The sequence below is a fragment of the Musca autumnalis genome, unplaced genomic scaffold, assembly GCF_047663935.1.
Source record: "Musca autumnalis isolate F117 unplaced genomic scaffold, ASM4766393v1 scaffold_1, whole genome shotgun sequence".
NCBI classification, from domain to species: Eukaryota; Metazoa; Arthropoda; class Insecta; order Diptera; family Muscidae; genus Musca; species Musca autumnalis.
Genome location: NW_027411644.1, coordinates 42,880,983 through 42,904,867, shown reverse-complemented (window position 1 = coordinate 42,904,867; position 23,885 = coordinate 42,880,983). Strand labels below are relative to the sequence as shown.

At 35.8% G+C, this 23,885-nt stretch overlaps 1 protein-coding gene across 1 annotated transcript in view; it reads right to left on the bottom strand.

The window, feature by feature from the left end:
* Nucleotides 1-23,885, bottom strand: part of dpr11 (defective proboscis extension response 11) — a 255,589-nt gene that overhangs the window by 53,923 nt on the left and 177,781 nt on the right. The window contains exon 4 of the mRNA XM_073973776.1: nucleotides 14,711-14,871. Coding sequence (XP_073829877.1) covers nucleotides 14,711-14,871 — 161 coding nt within the window. The remainder of the gene's footprint in view (nucleotides 1-14,710; nucleotides 14,872-23,885) is intronic.

The window sequence follows — 23,885 nt, the reverse complement described above, 5'->3', positions numbered from 1 at the left end:
TTGTATTGGCCAACAGATGCTACTATGGTTTAAGTCAGCAATTTAAAAACAAAGCCACATCTCGTCAAACAAAAATAACACTATACAAAACGGTGATACTACCCGTGCTAATGTATGGCTCCGAAGCATGGGTACTTGCGCAAGCAGATAATGCAGTGCTTGGTGTGTTTGAGAGGAAAATGCTTCGAAAGATCTACGGGCCGATTTGCGTTGACGGTGAATATCGACGTCGTATGAACCACGAGCTATATCAGCTATATAAGACATGAATATTGTTAAACGTATCGAGATGCAGCGTTTGCGTTGGCTAGGCCATATAATAAGAATGAGCGATGATGAACCCGCTAAAAAGGCGTATAAATTCGAGCCACATGGCGGTGCACGCAGAATTGGCAGGCCAAAGAATAGATGGCGCAAACAAGTAGATGAAGAGATGACAAGACGCGGTATTCCAAAAAGCGAAAGAAAAAGAATATTTTTTCAGGGACCACCATGGGCGAGGATTTTTTGAAGAATATCAATATTTAATATCTTTAGTGATCATCATGAGGCTGAATTTGTCTACGAATTTTCTTTTAGGGACCATTTTAGGAGTAAATTTGTAAAAGGCAATCATGGGCTTGCATTTTTCTAAAAATATGTTTTTAGGGACCATCATGACCAGCATGGATTATTTACAGAATATTTTTTTAGGGCCCTTAAGGGCTTAGATTGTTTAAAAAATATTTTTTAGGGATACTCATGGGCTTGGATTGTTTAAAGAATATGCTTTAGGGACCAGCATAGGCGTTGATTTTTTATTTTTTTTTAATCACACAAAAGTTCAGATAATTGCTGTTATTTACGGCAACCATTTTTTGTGGTCTCTATCATTCACAGCGAGAATAAACCCTTAATCCTTCCCTAGATAATGTACCGAAAGTTTGAAAAACCTCACCCATGTGGTATTCTTCTCAAAAATGTTCTTACTTTTGTTGCGGCGATCAAATAATGTATTGTCCTGAAGCTTTACAAGCATTCCAACTTGTATTTATTTATATTTCTTTTTCGGTCAGACTGTTAGACGCCCTTCATGAGTAGAAGGCATTAAAATTCCCGTTATCATTAAATGGGAATAATAAAAACAAATTTAAGTTTATGCATAGATTTTGGCATAAATTTCTTTTTCTTTGCTTTGCTTGAACATGAAAACTATGAAAGTCGTACCACCTACTACTATAATATTTTCCAATTCTCCTTTGGTTTTCGTTCAAACTTTCAGTTTATTTCTCATACTCCATTAGACAACCAATAGCATTCAATGATGGTATAGGCATTTAGTGTGGTGGGGTTGTTAGTTTCATAGGATAATTTGTATTTATAACGTCGTTTAGTTGGTGAAATTGAGCAAAACATGAAAATACATTTCGATTAAGGTGATAGACCATTGCTTTCCCCTTTTGTTCGGTAATGATTTTACGGATTGAGTGAGTGGTGGGGGAGGCATATTGATAACCATCTTTAAGGCGATGGTTAACATTGAATCAATATCAGGGTGGGGAAACACCATAACCTTAAATATTTTTATGTAAACATTTTTTGTTGTTGTAACACTTGCGTGTTGTAGTTTTTTTTTTTTTTTTTTGTTTCGTGAAGCTCCTACTTTTTTCCCTTTATATGCCTTTTTCACTTCATTTACTATTATATACACAATGATGTGCATGAATAGCACACACATATACATAACTGTTTCCCTTTGTGTGTATGTGTATTTATTTAACATAACATTTAGTTTAGTTCTGCCTCATTTACAACGTTTGCCAATAGAATATTTAAGAGATTCTCGTTTCGATTTTCATGGCACACCAGTTTTTGGTTGTTTTCCGCCGGTTGGTGTTTCGCTTCACAACTTAAAGCTTTTCCAATTTAGTAATTGAAATCAAAACGGAATATTTACATGACTTGATCTCTATGGGTTATAGGCTTAAATAGATAGACATTCATGATTTTAAAGATTTGCTAAATGTTAAATATCAACACCAAGAAGCAATGAGTCGAAAAATGGCTTAGTATGTGAACCGTAACCCATAAGAAAAATTTTAAAGATTCAATATTACAGTTCATACATATGCTTTTACAGCTGACGGAAATATCATACCGATTTTATGGTATTCACAATTTGGTATTTGGAGGAAAATTGTATGAGGGTCTAATAACATAACAGGCAGACAAGAGCCTTAATCTGTAATCTTACGAAAATTTGTAAACTAATGTTAGTCTTTCTTTACTCTTTCTAAAAATAATTATTATTTGGAAAATATATATAGAGCTGAAAAAATTCTTTACACGAAACCATCCCAGGATAAAATCTTTGAGCCTTGTCACCTATCTGAAACTTTCATTTTGGCAAAAACAATTGAGGCAAAGTAAAGGTGGTACGGGTAGTGGTACAGGTTTCGCGTCTGTCCAAGGACCAAAGTCGTCTTAAGTGCCGATAAAAGGCAGAACACCGTACCAAACTTTAATTTTGGAGAAAAAATAGACGTTAACGTTGTCGGGTTAAAAAAATAATAATTTAACTACACGGAAGACATTACTTCCCATCTGTATAAATAGGCTATATGACGTATGCTGAACCTACTTATATAGGATACAGTTGTTTGGTAAATCTTGTGTCGCTACAAATGTCCAACTTAAAAAAGAATACTCAGCATACCCGTGGCACTGATTTGAAGCTTAAACCTTAGTTGCTAAGTTAATGTGCCCGTCTTTTTGAAGTTGTCATTATATTCAACTGCCAAAAAAGGTCTCCGGACATAACTACCAAAACTTTTTGGGTATTTGTTTGGTCCACTGAGTAAAGTAATTATTATTTGGAAAATATATAAAGGAAAAGTAGAGGTGGTACGGGTAGTGGTACACGTTTTGCGTCTGTCCAAGGAGGAAAGTCCTAAGTGCCGATAAAGGGCAGAACACCGTACCAAACTATAATATTGGCGAAAGAAAATTTACGCTCACGTTGTTGGACTTAAAAAATAATTAAATTACCCTGAAGACATTACTTTCGTCAGACAAAAGACAAAAGACCTCTTGAGGTCTTAAACAAACAGAAGACTACTTGAGTTTTTCTATAGCCAGAAGACCTCATGGGGTGTGCTGTCCATAGAAGATCTCAAGAGGTATTTGTCTAAAGAAACTCTCAAGATGTCTTCTGTCTATAGAAGTCCTCAAGATCACTTCTTTCTATAGAGACCTCGAAAACCCTACTGTCTAAAGACTATAATAGACCTCAACACGTCTCTATAGAAGACCACAAAATGTTTCTGCAGAAAACCTCAGGTGATCTTATGTCTACAAAAGACGACTTAAGTTATATTATATATACAGAAGGCCTCGAGTGTTCTTCTATAAGTTGAATGTCTCATAGAAGGCCTATAAAAACCCTCCAGTATATATAAGTAATCAAATGGAAGTCTATGGAATACCGTCCACGTTCTCAGTAGGTTTACTTTCATGAAAGACTACAAGAGGGCTTCTGTCTATAGAAGACCTCAAGAGAGTTTAAGAGGGCTTTTGTCTATGGAACACTTCAGGAGGGCTTCTGTCTATAGAATACTTCAAGAGGGCTTCTGTCTATAGAAGACCTCAAGAGGCCTTCTGTCTATAGAAAACCTCAAAAGGGCTTCTGTCTATAGAAGACCTCAAGAGGGCTTCTGTCTATAGAAGACCTCAAGAGGGCTTCTGTCTATAGAAGACCTCAAGAGGGCTTCTGTCTATAGAAGACCTCAAGAGGGCTTCTGTCTATAGAAGACCTCAAGAGGGCTTCAGTCTATAGAAACCTCAAGAGGGCTTCTGTTTATAGAAGACCTCAAGAGGGCTTCTGTCTGTAGAAAATTTCAAGAGGTCGTCTGTGTACAGAAGACCTCAAGAGGTCTTCTCTCTATAGCAGACCTCACGAGGTCTTCTCTCTATAGCAGACCTCACGAGGTCTTCTGTCTACAGAAGACCAAGAAGTCTTCTGTCTATAGAAGACCTCAAGAAGTCTTCTGTCTTTAGGAGACCTCAAGAGAGTTTAAGAGGGCTTTTGTCTATGGAACACTTCAAGAGGGCTTCTGTCTATAGAATACTTCAGAAGGTCTTCTGTCTATAGAAGACCTCAAGAGGGCTTCTGTCCATAGAAGACCTCAATAGGTATTCTGTCTATAGAATAACTCAAGATATCTTCTGTCTATAGAAGACCTAAAAGAGGTTTTCAGTCCATAGAAGACCTCAAGAGGTCTTCAGTCTATAGAAGACCTCAAGAGGTCTTCTGTATATAGAAGACCTCAAAATGTCTTCTGCCTATAGGAGACCTCAAGAGGCCGTCTGTCTTTGGGATACCTTAAGAACTCCTCAGCCTATAGAAGACCTCAAGGAGTCTTCTGTCTATAGAAGACTTCAAGACGTCTTCTGTCTATAGAAGGCATTCTTCTGTTTATCGAAGGCGTAAAGAAGTCTTCTGTCTATAGAGACCTCAAAAACCTCAAGTGGTATTCTGTCTATAGAAGACCTCAAGAGGTCTTCTGTATGTCGCAGACCTCAAGAGGTAGACTGTCTACAGAAGAACTCAAAAGGTCTTCTGCCTATAGGAGACCTCAAGAGGTCTTCTGTCTTTAGGAAACTTCAAGAAGTCTTCAGCCTATAGAAGACCTCAAGGAGTCTTCTGTCTATAGAAGACTTCAAGACGTATTCTGTCTATAGAAGGCCTAAAGAAGTCTTCTGTTTATCGAAGACCTAACGAAATCTTCTGTCTATAGAAGACCTCAAGAGGGCCTCTGCTTATAGAAGTCCGCAAGAGGTCTTCTGTCTATAGAAGTCCGCAAGAGGTCTTCTGTCTATAGAAGATCTCAAAAGGTCTTCTGTCTATAGAAGACCTAAAAAGGCCTCAAGAGGGCTTCTGTCCATAGAAGACCTCAATAGGTATTCTGTCTATAGAATAACTCAAGATATCTTCTGTCTATAGAAGACCTAAAAGAGGTTTTCAGTCCATAGAAGACCTCAAGAGGTCTTCAGTCTATAGAAGACCTCAAGAGGTCTTCTGTCTATAGAAGACCTCAAAATGTCTTCTGCCTATAGGAGACCTCAAGAGGCCGTCTGTCTTTGGGATACCTTAAGAACTCCTCAGCCTATAGAAGACCTCAAGGAGTCTTCTGTCTATAGAAGACTTCAAGACGTCTTCTGTCTATAGAAGGCATTCTTCTGTTTATCGAAGGCGTAAAGAAGTCTTCTGTCTATAGAGACCTCAAAAACCTCAAGAGGTATTCTGTCTATAGAAGACCTCAAGAGGTCTTCTGTATGTAGCAGACCTCAAGAGGTAGACTGTCTACAGAAGAACTCAAAAGGTCTTCTGCCTATAGGAGACCTCAAGAGGTCTTCTGTCTTTAGGAAACTTCAAGAAGTCTTCAGCCTATAGAAGACCTCAAGGAGTCTTCTGTCTATAGAAGACTTCAAGACGTATTCTGTCTATAGAAGGCCTAAAGAAGTCTTCTGTTTATCGAAGACCTAACGAAATCTTCTGTCTATAGAAGACCTCAAGAGGGCCTCTGCTTATAGAAGTCCGCAAGAGGTCTTCTGTCTATAGAAGTCCGCAAGAGGTCTTCTGTCTATAGAAGACCTCAAAAGGTCTTCTGTCTATAGAAGACCTAAAAAGGCCTATTGTCTATAGAAGACCAAGAGATCTTCTGTCTGTAGAAGACCTCAAGAATTCTTTTGTCTATAGGAGACCTCAAGAGGTCTTCTGCTTATTTCGTACATTTGAGGTTCCCAATTATCACAAAATATGTCTACACCAAAAAGCAGCAAAGGTCAATGTTTTGGCATAGCCCCTATATAACGGTACCTCCCGACTTCAAGTATTTTAAAGATTTTTTTGACCGCATTTATCCAATTTCCCCAATTTAAATTCCCTAGTATGCTCAAAACTTTTAGAACAAAATTTTTTAATATTGGTTTATATTTTGGTATAGCCTCCATATAACCTCCCGATTTTAGGCATTTCAAGGACTTTTGCTACATTTTTTGACCGAACCACCTGTAGTTTTACACTTGAATTTCTCAGTGGTCACAAACCTTCTCCAACAAAAATTGTCTACAATGGTCCATGTTTTGGTATAGACCCCCATATAACTGTACCTCCCGATTTTCGGTACATTGAGGATTTTTGCTAGATTTTTGTACCAAACTAGCTGTACATTACCATTTGAGGTTTCCCGCGGTCACAACCCTTCCCCATGTTTTTGGTATAGCTCCCATATAATGCTACCTCCCGATTGTAGGTGTTTTGAGGAGTTTAGCTACATTTGTTGTCCAAACTATCTGCAATTTGACATTTAAGGTTCGCAGTGGTCACAAAACTTCTCCACCAAAATTTCGTTTTAGATTCAAAATTAATATAACCACCATATAGGGTGCTGCCCGGTTGAAAACATATTTAGACACATTTTCTAAACTATTTAAGTCATCTGTGTGGTATCTGTGCTCACAAAATTTCTGCTCATATTGTGGACAGTAAAAGAAATTCATAATTCCGTTTTCGTTTCAGAATATTTTATATTGGAGTGTATAAAAAGTACATACAAGCGAATTTGCAATTCCATTTGAAACACACAATCAAAAACGATCACTATCTTTCACAATATTTGTAACAATTGTTCCGCAAACATCCCAGAAGGGACAAGGGACACCTTTCTCATATCAATGAGTGCACCCCGATTCATATTAGCTCACTGATATGGGACCTATTGTTTATCACCGAGTCCGAAAAGCGTGTATTCAAACACCACTTGTCAGAGAATAATTTAAATATTATTTTAACCCATATGAAGGAAACAAAGCAATTTGCTCTTTTTCCGAAATTTCAGTACATTTTCGTGGCTAATTCTAAAATGACGTTATAAAAAGAACATATTCTTTTGAAAAATATAAAACAAAATCTCTTAAATTTATGTATGTAAATTACTACTATTATTTTCAAGTGTGAAAAATTAAAGCTTTTCAAAATATTCTTTCTTCATCTCGAAAATGGATTTTGGAATTGTGGTCACAGAAATTCTCCATTAAATGTGAACAATTGCTAAAAGTTAAATAATGCATATGATTCTCCTATTTTTAGATTAGTTCTTCTTGTACTTCTTTTTTGCATAATTTAAACTCTGACCACAATAAAGAGAAAATCTCAGAAAGCCACATAAGTTTTTTTTTGTGCTGGATTTTTGTTAAACGAGAAAAGTTTTTATTTTCCATTCAGTCAGTTTTATTCATAAGTAAATATATAAATTTCAATATGTATGTACAGATGTAGGTATGTGGTGATGGCATGAGCATAAACTGGTTACTGGTTTGATGTATTGATGTTCGAGACTTTTTTGTTGTTATTGTTGTTTGTTAGTTTTGAGTATTTCTATGCAGATTTATAGATCCTCTTATAATAGTACAGAGGGACAGAGTTATATATGATGAACAGAAGATAAGAACACCTTTGACTATGTATAATTAATAATATTGATAATATAATGATTAGGAATTTTGAGTGTGGTGCAATGGTATGTACACCCGCCTTGCACGCTGAAAGTCGTGGGTTCGATTCCCCGGCCAGGAAACATCAAATTTTCATCGGTGGCAAAATACCCTTCAGTACTGTTGGCGACATTTTCTGGGTATTCCAGCCATGTAAACTCCTCTACAAGTGGTGTCTTAGGACACACCGGTCGAACTCGGTGATAAACTGTAGGTCCCCCATAACATTGAGCTTAATATGAATCGGGGTACACTCCTTGATATGAGAGAAGTCTCCCTTGTCTCTTCTAGGATGTTTGTGGAACAATTGTTATATACTTTTAAAAGCCAAAGTTATAAAAGTTAAAATTGTGAAAAATCAAAGGAATTGAATTACAAATTTGAACTATGAATGAACATATTGCTATTGCATCGAAATGCTTAAAATATTGTTACCTTTATACACCTTTTGTATGTATCATTTTTATTTGCATCCTTTATCTTTGTTACCCATATGACCCACTGTATTTTTGTACTCTCATTCATTCTCCATATTTTCCATTATACAACTGTGTAGGACACTTCTAAGAGCGTTGCTAACAAGGTAGAAATATGCAAAAATATTTGTAAAGTGATTGAATAGAAAAATCCAATTTGCAATAGATAATTGTTTCTCGTTTCCAACAGCAATCACAACAATCTCAATTATGATATGAAGTTTAAGATTGAGTTAGTTAAAGTTGAGTTTAATTCAACGCTACGGAGAAAGATGATGTATAGTTTGATTGTGGCTCTACAGGAATAACTGCGATGCAAAGGTAAATAATTCATGTTATGATACAAATAGTTGAAACACTATTAAGGGAGCATCATATATTTATTTGTGGTTAAAAACCTAAAAAAATACCAGCCCCAAAAATTTCGCACTTTAATTGAGAATTCAAATTTTCTGGCAAAAAATTTCAAAATAACCCTAATAACATGCAAAGTTATAACCAGTTCGGTTAATCCCTTGGACATTTTAGCGAATATTTTTTAACGTTTGTGGGGTAGGTACTGGAAGAAGTGGACCTATATAGTCCATACTAGAAGCCGATCTATAACTGGAAGGAATAATACAATGTTCAAAATTCGGACAACAAAAAAAAAAAAAAAAAAATAGTTGTCTGATATAGTCTATCTTCGGACTTCATTTAAGGTTGATAGGCACGTTACGATGTGCACAGGTTGGACCAAAAGCCATTGAAATTGGTTGCCGCCGGATTTTGTAGAGTTTTAGGACCATTAAGTCAAGGCACAGAATACACAGAGATAAATATTTCCAGAATGCCACCATTAAATCTCTGACGGCGAAGGAAAATATTTCTTTGAAAACTCACCGAATAATAACTTGAAGATCCATTAAAAATGTATCTGACGGCTTTGTCGACAGAGTTATACCCTAAGCCTGTGCGAATTGAAATTTTCATCTACGGACAGATCGAATGCCTGTCATACAACAAAAATCCTTAGATTCTTGTGGCTCTTTTTGGACGTATGAACAAAAGGAATGGATGCACTTAGGCCACTTTGAAAGTGGATCTTATTATGGGGATCATAATAATGAGCCAAAGGTCATTTCAGTTGGTCACCGTATAATATAGAGTTTTCGGAGCATTATATCAGAGAGCACGGACTCCCCATATACATTGCTGGCTTGTTTGATAGTTCCGTTGGGAAGTTTGACATTTTGCCAAAAAATTAATTAGCTTGTGAAAATTTTAGTCAGAATCATTTTTCACAACTTTCGACGTGGAGTGCGACGTGGCGAGAGTGCTGGTTTAATGAATTCAATTGTGTCCGGCCCTCGCTCAAAGACAAAGGTCGTCCGCTGAGCCAGGGAACATTGATGCCGTGCGTGAACTGATAATTCAAGGTCGTCATGCGACATACCTTTAGATAGAGGCATCCTTGGGCATTTCTTCCACCAGGAAACATTAGATATTGCATGAACAACTATCAGTAACAAATATTTGTTCTGGTTGGATCCAGGACAATCGCCCAAGAGAAGGCTCATACCGATTGTAGCAAAGAAATTTAAAACAAGTATGAACGGCGTTAAATTCGACCGGGTCGAACTTTTTATACCCTCCACCACCACTGTATTGAAGTGAATATGAACAATTAGTAAATCCGAAAAACTGTCAATGCCGTTCTATGGGGCTTTATAAAGACCTTTTTAAGACCTATACCGACAAATTTCTGGTGGAAAGTTCTATATCCCCAAAGAAGACTAAATACCAAATTTCAGCAATTTCGGTGGGATTTTGAGGCCACAACCTTCAAATTACCGAAGCTACAAAATGGGGGCTACAATAAAACGTGTACCGATATTGCCCATTTTCAATACCAAACATTCTAAGAGTAATAGAAACTTATATATGAAATTATAAAGCTCTATCTTAAAAATTGCGAGCTGCATCTTGATTTCAACAGGCGGACGGGCGGACAGACTAACTTGGCTGTTTCGATTTAGAATTTTATGCTGATCGAGAATATATATACTTTATAGGGCCTCCAACGAATATTTCGATGTGTTACAAACGGAATGATAAATTTATTTATACCCTCCATATTATGGTGGAGGGTATAAAAATACGATCGCGGTGCTTCAAAAGACGTTTATAAGAACGTCACAGGTGACGATTCATGGATATACGCATATGATCCCAAAACAAAACAACAATCGACCGTGTGGGTCTTCGAAGACGAAGCAAATCCAGCGAAAATTGTTCATGGAAGAAGCACGTCAAAGCAAATGTTCGCCTCTTTCTTCGGCAAAACTGGCCATGTCACGACTATTCCGCTTGAACAACGTAGGACAGTCAATTCAGAGTGATACGCCACAATTGTTTTGCCTGAAGTTTTCGGAGACATTCATAAAAAGAACAAAAAAAAAAAGACGAATGAACCATTACCATGCTTGGCGGAGCATCAATCGGAGTGGAGAAAGTGCTTTGATAATTGGCTTGAGCGCACGCAAAAGTGTACAAATCATGCTGGCGAATATTTGAGCGAGTAATTGACACTTGGGTATAAAAAGTTTTTTGTTGAAAAATAAGAAACAAGGGAGCTGATGAGGATCTTTGGCGAGATCCGAAACTATAGTCTACCCTGCCCTAGCCCTTGATAAACATTACCAATTTTCCCACTAACAAATTAAAGTTGTTTTAATAAAACTATGTGACGACCACTCCGCTTGTGCAACGTTGGACGGTCAATTCAGAGTGATTCACCACAATTTCTTTGACAGAAGTTTTCGGACACTTTCATAAAATGAACAAGAAAAGATGAATGAATCATTGCCATGCTTAGCGGTATATCAATCGGAGTGGAGAAAGTGCTTCGACAGTTGGCTTGAGCGCATGCAAAAGTGTACAAATCATGCTGGCGAATATTTGAGCGAGTAATTGACACTTGGGTATAAAGAGTTTTTTGTCGAAAAACGAGAAACAAGGGACATGATTAGGATCTGTGGCGAGATCCGAAACTATAGTCTTCCCTGCCTTAGACCTTGATAAACAATTTTTGATGTTAAATATATATATTTAGTAGCCTTTGTATAACATACAATTTTCAAAGGATTGTCGAACACACCATAAACCATAAACACTAAAACAAAACTTTTGAACTTTTGTAATGGGTTTCCTCAAGGAGTGGAATGATATGACCCATTTTCGAACTGAAAATAAGTTTGGACAAAATGTGACAACATCTAAATTTGAACCTAACTGGTTTCTCTTTTCAAGAGATATCACGCGTACAATTTTGGAAAACATTTTCGATCTTTTGTGAGGGAGGTACCGGAAGGAGTGGACCGATAAGAACCATCTGCACATTAAATCCTAGATTTGCAGAAATATTACGATATGCAAAATTTGGACCAACGCAGTATCCGGTTCGAAAGTTGTCGCGCCAGCCACTACAAATTATGGCTGTGGGGTTGTTTTACAGCTTTCGGGTCATTTTCTCAGGAAGTATGGAACTGACCCAGAAAGAACTTGTGCCTGCGAGAAAACATGTCGCAAAAATATATCATAAAGTTTCTTAAACTGCAATTTTCCAAATTTTATGTGGAAGGTAGCCGAAGAAGAGGACCGAAATAGAAAACAAATGCAGCAAACAAATATATGTTTGGACCCAACCCAAAATATGACCGGATGAAAACATAAATTTTTTTCCAACAGTACCTAACATAACTTATGTTTGGACGTAAACATATATTTGTTTGCACCCAAAAATATATGTTTGTTTGCTGCATTTTTTCTCCGTATAGAAATATTATGATGTGCTATGCATGGATCGCATCGGTCAATCGCTTCGAGAGTTATCCTGTTAGGCAGCCGGCTAGACAAACGAGGGATGGACGGAAATGAATTTGATCTTAACATATGCGAAATCTAAAAACATTATGTTGCGGCAAAGTTTATATAGTTTCTGTTACCATAATTTTGAGAGTATACGTAACAATTTTTTTATGAACCTATCATCGACGGAGCTAATATTTGGTACACCTAAAGCCTGAAACAGCACACGACTCTCGACCCAAATGTTTTAATAACAGTGATCATGGAATCACAGTCTTGCGCACTGCATACACGAACTCGATTCCTATGCCATGCAACATCACATTTTCAAAGTTGATAAATATACCCCTCAACAAAATGGAGGCGGCATTTCTTAAGTATGTAAAGGGTGTCCCAACTAGAACGCAAGTTTTATATTTTAAATAAAACACAAATATTTAAAAAAATCGTAAAACTTTATTATATAGTAAAGTAGACAGAATGAGGTTATGTATGGAACAAGATATTGTGCACATGGCCGCCGCGGCTTTGCTGGCACACATTCGATATTTTAATGAAATTTTCAATGGCCGTTTTGCATAAATGCTGCGGTATTTCATTAATGCAGCGTCCAATTTCATCTTTTAAGGCTTGAGTCGTCGTCGGCTTATTCGTGTAAACCATCGACTTCAAAAAACCCCAAAGACAAAAATCTAAAGGTGTTAAATCTCACGATCTAAGCGGTCAATTCTGGTCTCCAAAACGCGAAATAACACAACAGGGAAATGACTGATGCAGCAATGAATTGTTTCTATGGCTGTATGACATGTGGCGCCGTCTTGTTGAAACCACATGCCCTCCACATTCATTTCTTCAATTCTAGGCAAGAAAAAACTGGTTACCATTTCACGATGCCGAACACCATTGACTGTTTGAGCATGACCTGCCTCATTTTCATAAAAAAAGGTCCAATTATTCCTCCAGCCCAAAAACCACACTACACAGTGACACGTTGAGGATGCATTTGCTTCTCGTGAATCACTGGAGGATTTTCCTTACCCCAAATGCGACAATTCTGCCTATTGACGAAGCCATCCAGATGGATAATGATTTTATCGGTAAAATCAGCATTTTCATGTTGTCTCTCCAATACACAGTTAACGAACTCCCTTCGCTGTCCATGTTCAGCTGGCTTCAGTTCCTGAGTCAATTGAACTTTGTATGCATGAAGATGCAAATCTATCGTCAATATTCGGCGCATAGTGGATTTGGAGACACCAATTTGCTGAGCTCGGTGTCGAATTGAGGTGGATAGAGTTTGAGCGACATCATCACGTACAACTGCGATATTTTCTGTCGATCGAACTGGTCGAAGGCGCGTTGTTGTCTTTACGTGAAAATTTATCCATTAATCTCTTTACAGTTGACACTTTTGGAGCATTATTGTGACCCAAAATTGATCGCAATTTGCGAACTGTAACCGCAAAATTTTCACCATTTCGGTAAAACAATTTCACAATGATAATGCATTGTTTATTCGTGTAGCGCTCCATTTTTACTAACCTCGTACCTTCTACTAGCAAACAATAACAATTGTTCAAATGTCAAACAATGACACTTCGAATGGCGCCAAATTTAAAAATTGCGTTCTGGTTGGGACACCCTTTATTAAGCAACATGTGGGGTATTATGACATGCCGTTCGAACTAGGCTATAAAAAGTAAGTCTCATAATGTAAGAAGTATTTTTTTTTTGTCCCATCGGGAATGACTGTGGGAACACATTTATGTATGTATGATCTTCGAATATGCAGCTGAAACAAGCCTACAATTTATATCGTGCAGACCGATAATAATTGCATTAAAAACATTTTTTAATCAACAAATTTTACTTGAGCCTATTCTGATAATATTTACCGCTTTTGGGAAAAATCAAAAAGAAAAAAAGCTGAACCCAAATAACTTTTTTGCACATATGGGATCGATGGGGACTTTAAGGACAATACTTCTAATGGCTAACCCCAGCCGAACACAAGAATTCAGCTTTGTTAGAATTTCTCTTATTTCCTCCATATGTCAATTTTGACTGGACTACTACCATGCACCTTGTGGCTGTTACCAAACCAAGGCACAAGAAAAAAAAAAGAAAATGGAAGGATTTTACATAAATCCACTTATATCGTAATTTCTTTATTAAGTTATGGGCAAAAAACCATACAATTCCTTCTAACGTCTGGTTGTTTACGCCATCACAATGTTTGTCTCTTGCAACAGAGAAGTTGTAAACAAAAGTTTTATTTTCAAATTACAATTCAAATACAAATCCACAACGACCTGTGCTGTGTAATAAGATATAAACTTTTCTCTCACTTGTTCCATTGTAAACATACATAAATTTGCATAGTTGGGAAAATAACACATATATTTCTCCTCTGCTCTGGTTTTGTGGAACTTAGTTAAACTTTTATGCCCACTTTAGGGCACAAAATGGACCAAAAGTCAAAAAAGCAGACAAAATAAGTGTTAATTGTAAAGCTAGAAGATGTGGAAGAAGAATAAACAACAAAAATATAATCTTGCAAGGAAGAGAATCCACAGGAATATGGTTGCACACTGTAGAAGCAGCAGAAGAGAAAATAAAAAGACAAAGTTTGTAAAAAAACTTTTCCCTTTAGTGCTGTTGGCCTTGTTGGTGTCCTTACCACTTTTCTTGGTTAAAAACAGAACAAAAATCAGTTTCAAAAAATAAATCCCAAAAAAATAAATGTAAAACCAAAGCAAGTCATAAAATGTATGTTGGAATATGTACGAGTATATGTTTCAGTTTACCATATAAATGTACTAGTACATACACACACAAAGAAGGGAACTTACCAACTACTTGTAAATGCACCCGAGCACTAACTTTTGGCTCTGTTGACACTTGACATTCATAGGCACCAGCATCACGGGCCTGTACATATTTTATTTGCAATGTCCAAAATTTGTCGGGTTGTTTTAAAGCCAAAAATCGTTGGTCAGCAATGAAGACAGCTCTGCAAAAATAAAAGAAGAAAGGATGAGAGGGCAAAAATTAAATAAAACTGAATCGAAAAGTGTTGAGTGAATAATGAATAAATATGACGTTGTAATTGAATATAGTTTGGGTATACAAAATATTTTTGAATAGTATTAAAATTGGTTAACTATTTCATTTAATAGATAGTAAAAGGACCAGATGAAGATTTTTTTAAATATAGTATTATGTTCCCAAAATATGTGGTATTGAGTTATAAACCTCATGTTTTCCTCATGATGGTGGGTAGAAGAAGTGCGCGTCGGACCAACTGAACGACATGTTTTTATTTCACACAACATATGTTGAACAACACTTTACTGGCTGAACAAAAATAAAAATGCAGCATTTTAAACCCAAGTACGTATGTTTATATAAAACGTCAATAAAAACGGTAGTTTACTCCGTAAGTAAGTAACCAAACAAACAAGTATGTGCAAAAGTAATAAAATCAATCTTTACTTCGAATACTACTTCCTTTAGCAACGAAATGTATTTACAGATTTCCTCAAGGTTTTCTACAATGCGTACTTACATCCACATGTATTTATGTATGTAGTTTAGTTTACGAATGCTTGTACTTAGTTATTTACTCAATACAACTCTTACAACTACCAAACAAATTGCACGGATGATTGCATTTAAAGGCCAAAAGCTGTATGAGTTAAACATACATACACTTCCATACATACATATATATAAAGGTCAGTTTCTACAGTTTTCAGAACTTAATGTAAATATCCAAAAAGAATGGGATGTATTGTTTACATAGATTTTTAAATGTATATACAAATATACATTTAACAGGGAATGAAGAAATTTTATACAAAAAAATTATAAACAAGTAAAAAAGTATCAGTCGGCTATGCCGACAGAGGTATACCCTCAGCCTGTGTATATTGAAACAATTTTTTCCCCAAAATGTTGATTAGGATTAAAGATCAAAAGTTTTGCGGAGGAGATACTAAAAGGAATGGATCGACAGCCACAACATATGGCCGAACATTTTGGAACTTTTGTGGGGGAGGTACCTGAAGGAGTGGACCGATATCGCTTATCTTCAAACTTAAATTATGTTTGGACAAAATATTACTAAGGCCAAATTTTGGACCGAATCGGCAGATCCGTTCGAGAGTTATCTTGCGCTCCAACCACCTCACAAGGTGTCATAGGGTTTTTTTTGCAACTTTCAGGCTATTTTCTCAGGAAGTATGGACTTGCCCCTGATGAAACTTGTACCGTCGTATGGAGGGCAGTGAATACAAGTTGCTAAAACAAAAATAAAAGCGATTCGAGAGATGGCCCTAAACTGAACTTTTCCGAAATTTTGTGTGGGTGGTACCCGAAGGAGTCGACCGATTGATTCCATATTGAAAACATTTCTAAGTCTGGTACACATTTCACGATGGGCAAAGTATGGACCAAATGGGTTACTCCCTTCACGAGTTATCGTGCGCACAAATTTTCTGAACATTTTTGAACTTTTGTGGGGGAGGTACCGGAAGGAGTGGACCGGTATAGCCCATCTTCGAACTTAAACTAAGTTTGGGTAAAATATTACGAAAGCCAAAATTTGAAACGGATCGGTTCATACGTTCGAGAGTTATCGTGCGCTCCAGCCAGACAGACAGACAGACGGACGGACATGGCTAGATCGACTCCAAATTGTCTGAAACACATTTCGTCCAAACATACTTGGGGTCTAAACCATTATTTCGATGAGGCACATTTTAATCGTATCAAAGTGTATAGCCTAAAGGCTGAGGGCATAAAAATGTTTTCAATCGGTCGGCAACTTTATATGGAGCTATATTTGTTGTGTAGAAGTTTTGTGACCACTGAGAACCTCAAATGTCGAATGACAGATAGTTCGGTTAACAAATGTAGCTCCTCAAGAACCCAAAAATCGGGTAGCAAAAAATGCATCTAAAAATGTCTTGAATCGGGCGGCAAATTTATATGGAGCTATATCAAAACACAGACCATAATAATTTTAGGGGAAGAAGTTCTGTGACCATCAGGAAACTGAAAAGCAAGACCATACACATTTATGGACAATTTTCAGTGTGCCAAAAATTTTTCAAAATACCAAAAATTGGGAGAAGGGCTATAACAAAACAGGTACCTATAGTGACCATTTTTGTCATTACTGGGAACCTCAAATGTCTAATTATAGATAGTTCGGTCAAAAATATTAGCTAAAATCACCAAATACCGAAAATCGGGAGGTACCGTTATAAGGGGGCTAACCAAAATTTTAACTTATGTTGACAATTTTTGGTGGAGATGTTTTTTGACTACTGGGAATATCAAATGTTAAATTACAGGTAATTCCTGCAAAAAATTTAGCTAAAATATTCTAAATACCTAAAATCGGGAGTTACTGTTATATGGGCGATATATGTACGTGAACTTGTAACTATGTTCACAATGTTTGGTGGAGATATTTTGTGGTCATTGTTAATATCAAATGTTAAATTACAGGTGATTCGCTCAAAAAATGTAGCTAAAATCCTTAAAATACCGAAAATCGGGAGGTACCGTTATATGGGGGCTATACCAAAATTTGAACCTACATTAACAGTTTTTGGTGGAGATGTCATGTGGCCATTGCAAACATCAAATGTTAAATTACAGGTAATTCCTTAAAACAAAAATGTAGCTAAAATATTCAAAATACGGAAAATCGGGAGGTACCGTTATATCGGCACTATACCAAAATGTTTACCTACGTTGAAAATTTTTGGTGGAGATGTTTTGCGACCACCGGAAATATCAAATGTTAAATAACATAATAACAATAACATAAAATAATAATACAAATTTTGTGTATTATCGACCTTTTTATGTTATTAAATTGAGTAATTATTCAAGCTCATGTTTAATTTTTAAAGTTTTCTTTATTAATCGATATTTCGCAATTTCGTGAATTGCATCTTCAGGATGATAAAAATCGCAAAAAACACGTCAAAACAAAACATAAATATTTACTTATAAACTAAGGTAGCATCACTACCATCGTCAGCTGATGTAAATATTGCACTATTTAATATGTGCATAATATGGTATAAAAATATAAAAGACCTATACTGATAATGCTCTTCTGGAATATTTTTATAGCCCCATGGAAGACTAAATAACAAATGTCAGTCTTTCGGTGGAATAGTGGCGTCACAACTCGGAAGTACCGTTCTATGCAGGTTATATTGAAATATGGACCTATACCTTTTAATACCCCAAATGAATACCAAATAACAAACTTCAGCCATTTCGGTGGAATATTGAGGACGCAACCTTAAAAATACCGGAAATAGGGATGTACCGTGGTTCTGTACCGACAAGTTTCTGGTGGAAAGTTTGGAATATTCAACTAGAAGCGGAGATATTCGCATATGAATAAAACTTTGAATTTTCTCCACATAAATTGTATGCCCATTTTGACCCTTGAAACTTTCCTGAGCATCACGAAAATCAATAGGCTTCTTCCTCTGTGGGACTCCCATCAAAGTCCAAAATTTCACAATAATACCATTTAAAAATGGGATGCATTACCGACGTTTGCGATATTTCTGTTTGTTTGACCACTTACGCCAACCTACTTTACATCAACGTAACAGAGAACTTTTCTTCTTCCATTGATGAGCCTTTCTTTTTGATTACTCTTACTAGAAGCGAAGGTATTAGCACAATAATAAAAAGTTACTCATAACTTCAAAGGCAGCACAAAAAGCGTTTGTCGTGAAGAAAATACATTTCAGCGGCCAAATATCCACGTAAATGTATAAAACACATTTGCATTTGAAAAACGAAAAGTTCTAGGACAGAGAAGTCACTACGTAGTCGATACGTCCGAAGATCTGCTTTACCACCAGTGAAACCAGGTACCGTAATTTGGTGACTATGTGGGTTCGAGTCCTTGGCTTTTCTTTTTCACTTGCAAATAATTTCCGATCATCAAGCTTAACTCTAAACGAGAAAATTAATAAAAAAATCATTAAAAATGATCTTCGCCCTAAAAGGCAAAATTTCAAAAAATAAAAAAAATAAAAAGTTACATTTTCTTCACGTACGTTTTTTGCCCATTCCGACCTTTTGAACATTATCCAATCATCAACAAACTCAATACTCTTCTTCTTCTCTGGGGCTCCCATTAACCCCCCAAATTTCCGGTACATCTTCGTTTGAATGTGGAAGACCTTAAGAGATCTTCAGTCTAAAGAAAACCTCGGTAGGTTTGTTGTCTATAGAAAACACCTGGAGTCTTCAAAATCGTCGGCATATTGAAGACCTAAAGTTATATTTTGTCTACGGAAAACCTCTAAAAAATAAGAGACAATAATTAAATATAACACCTCAATAGCTCTTCTGCGAATAAAAAGCTCCAAGAGGTCAGATGTCTAACGAAAACCTCAAGTGGTTTTCTGTATATAAAACACCTAAAGAACATTTCAGTATTTTTTTTTTGTCTATTAGTCCTAAAAAGGTCTGCCTCAAGAAATGGTGGGTATATAGAAGACCTCAAGTGGAACCTTCAAATGGTTTCTATATAAACAACAACAACATACCTGTAAAGATCTTCTGTCTATAGAAGTCTTCAGCTGTTTATCTGTGTATAGAAGACTTTAAGAGGTCTTCTGCAGTAAATAGAAGATCTCGGTGAGTTCTTAGGAATATGGAAGATCTCCGAAGTCAAGAGGACTTCTGTTGACCAAAGAAGACTCAACGAGGTATTCTGTTTGTACAAGACCTCGTGAAGTTTACTGCCTACCAAATACTTCTAGAAGTGCTATCTATAGACATGTCTACTGGCATCAATATGTCTTCTGTATATAGCAGATATCAAGAAGTTTTATGCCGATAGGAGACCTTCCTTCTGTCGAATACCTCCTTAAATCTTCAATCTATAAAAAACCTCATGAGGTCTGAAGAACAACGCAACAACTATTCTGACTATATAAGACCTTAACGAAGACGAATTTTCTCTAAAAAGACCCCAAGAGGTATTCTGTCTATAGAAGGACCAGAGGTCTTCTCTTGTCTGTAGAAGAACTCATGTATGTGTATAGAGGACTTGAAGAGCACTTATGTTGTGTGTAGATGACTACAAGAAGTCAACTCTTGTACACCAAGACCTCGCCTTGCGTCGTTTATACGTTTCAAAAAAACACGACTCAAAGCGAAACGACGCAAAGCGAATTAAGATTTTCTATGGAAATCCATCTAAAGTTCGAAGATAGTTATGCCCACAATTTTAGGTGGAGGAATTACTTGAACATTAGCAACCCTTAATGCCAAATTATAGATATTTTGGTCTAATTCAGCCGAAAAATTTAGATAAAACAGTCAAAATACCTGAAATCGGGCGGCAGCGATATGTGAGGGCTATAAAAAAACGTGGACCTATTTTCATAATTTCTGGTGAAGTTTCTACATCACTGGAAACTGTGATGTCAAATTATAGCTAATTCGGTCTGAAAATGTAGAAAAATCTCAAAATAATTGAAATAGGGCGGTATGGAGGATATACTAAAACCTGGACCGATGTAGCCCATCTTGAGCAAACTTCAGACCAAATACACATATGTATGTATGTACAAAATTTCAGCCCTCTATCTGAAATCATTCGGAAAACTTAAAACAACGCAACATCGAAAATCGAACGACGCATAGTGAAAATTGGTATTAACTACGCAACTTTGAAAACAACGCAAAGTGAAACTACGCAGTCTTAGTGTATACGGAAGACCTTAATCGTTCTTCTGTATAAAGACGACCTCAAGAAGTGTTTTCCCTCAAGAAGACATCAGACACAGAAGACATCAGATGGTTTATTCCTTATAAGATCAATCAAAAGATATTCTTTTTACTAAAGAAGACTATTGTCGAATAAAGATCTAAGTAGGTATTCTGAAGACTTCAAGCGGACTGATGTGAATAGAATATTTAAATAGGTGTGCTGTCTATAGAATAGGTTCTAAATAGGTTATATAGTCGCCTAAATATAAATAAAAAAACGGCTCAATATCTGCTTGGTCTACAAAAGGTCTCTTCCTTAAGGTATTCTGACTATGGAATACCTGTCTACAGAAGACCACAAGTGGTTTTTTGTTGTCTATAGAACATATTTTCTGATGTATTAAGAAGACGTTAAGAGGTATTCTGTTGTATAGAGAAAACCTCATGGGTTCCTCTATAAAAGAACTCAAGAGATCTTGCTTTGCCATAAAATTGTCTTCTGCCTATAAAAGGCAAAAAAGACCAGGAAGTCTTCTGTGTATAGAAGACCTGAAGAGCTCTTATGTCTATAGAACACACAAGATGTCTTTGATTTATAGCACACCTTATGAATTCTTCTGTTATAGAACTGTGAACTATTCTATATATAGAAGACCTTATGAGGCATTTTGTCTGTCGCTAGAATATCTCAAGTTATCTTCTGTCTATGGAAAATGTAAAGGTGACAAAGATGCGAAAATTTTTTATCAATTTGTTCCATGTGATATACAATATTTCACATTTGTGTCATAAGTGTGGACATGGAAAAATCGACCAAAATTCTATTTTTAAAAAATTCTATATAATATTATTAATAATTCAAGTAAAAAATATAAATATTTTTTTAAGTCGTCTCCACGCAGTTATGACGCAAACATTATCTCAAAACGGGAAAATGGCGTATGGAACAATTAAGCATGACACCGACGAGTTGTCAACAGGATACCAAAGATTTCGCCTGTCTATAGAGAATCTCAAATTATCTTCTGTCTATGGAAAATGTAAAGCTGTCTACAGTTGTCAATTGGATACCCGAGGATTTCGCTTGTTTTCTATAGAAGACCCCACGAAGTATTCTGCCTATAGAACATCTCAAGAGGTCTTCTGCCAATAGAAGACTTCGATGTATTCAGGAAGTACTTCTTCATAGAAAAACTCCTAAAGACCATCTACAGATAGGTGACCTCCTTCAACAGATAGAATACATCGAACATATACATATTTATGTATTCAATAGAAATGTTTATCTGAACTGCAGTTTTTGAGTAAATACTATATATGCATTCAATTCTTCATTTATACATCTTAATACTGGATACTACTATTACTATCATTTCTCCTTCTAATGCAATCGTTGTCAGAAGATTAATTTTCCAATTAGTGTCCTTGTAAATTAGTCCTTTCACATTAACCCAAAACTATCAAATATTATTTTGACATTTGAAATCTTTTGGAATAACAAGACATAAATACTCATTAAGTTGTGGTGAAATATCTCTGTCAATTTATTTGTATTGGCTTGGATCAAAGAGGAGCTAAATGGGAGAACTTCTGCACCGACACACGCACACACATATCGTATTGCCATAATTACTAGCAATGCAAATGATGTGAATAACTGAATATATGCACATTAAGATTACGATTTTTTGACCTTTTTTTCTCAAAAATTATTATTATAATTATAACATCGCGAATTTTTCCCACTAATAAATTAAAGTTGTTTTTATAAAATATTAAGATAACGACAATGGGATTAAGCCTGACTATTTTGAAAAGCAAAAGAGGAGTCATCACCCAAAGAAAAAAAGCCAACCCTCCTAAAAAATATTTCCTGTAGCGACAATGAATGAACTTTTGCCTAATAATAACAAAAATAAGGTTAATTCCATTTAATTATTAACGCACAAACCATTTTGAAAAAAAGTTTTCTTTTAAAAAATACTATGAAATAAAAAAAATTCTCAAAAAATTATTTCCTGTTGCACAAATGAATGACCTTTTGCCTATATATAATTAATATAACTTTTGTTCCACTTAAATATTGAAAAAGGTCACACACACAAACCACTTTCAATTGATATGATATATGGAGAAAAGTTATATATGATATAAACTGATATACAGTATAGCCTCGATAATCCGGACACCACATATTTCGGCGATGTACGGATTATCGAATTGTCCGGATTACCGAGTAGTTACAAAAACACATAATTTTATAAGTTAAAATCATTAATATGGGACGTTTACTAGATAATAACCTGACATCTAAGGTGAACGAATTCATATTAAGCAAATATCACGGGTTGCGACCATTTAAAGCAGCTTTCCTGACTACCAAATTTACTTCTTAATTTTACTCTTCCAGCCTAATTTAGGTGGCATTTCATTTTTTTTTGTACAGTAAATTTTCTCTATAATTGGTGTATATTTATTCAAGGATATGAACTTCGTAACACATGTACAGATATTGATTTTCAGTGTCCATGGGACATGATCCACTTACGACTTTAGAATTCGAATGCACTCATCTCATTATGATGAATATATTTTTGCGATTTCTATGAACATCAGCAACTGATTTTATCTTATCGTTTAAACTAAAAAAATATTGTTTTATATAAATGTTATAGCCTTCGAATAAGGCAATGGAATTTCAATCTACTGGTTGCATAATAACGAGAATACAATACAAAAATCCGTAGTTGCCGGTGATTTTGTACATCAAAGAATGAAAATAAAAGGAGCCATATTTGTTTAATAATTTATTTTAATTTCTATACAAGAGGCGTGTTTCCCCAACTCACTTGTTTGTGTTACCGAAAAAACGGTAAAATTAAAGTGCTAATAATTTCGGTAATTAATGATATTTTTCAGTAAGTAAGCGACAAAAAAAGTAGTCGTTAAGTTCTGCCTAAAGCAAGAGTACTGTCAACTTTTATTTAAAATTTTGTTTATAATTTTGCGTTTAATTTTACCGATTTTTGTCCTAACAGTTTTATAAAAATGTTAAGGGGTTATGGCCACTTACAAATCTTACAAAATCGAAATTTTTTATTAGCTCATTTTAAAGATAGTAAAGAATATGTTGCATATATTTCGAGTCTATCGGACAAAAATTACCACACAACATATGCTGATCGGTTTATTCGTTTTCGAGCTACAGTTGGCACCGCAAACTGCTTTAGTAAAAACAGTGTTTCGTATGCGCCCATT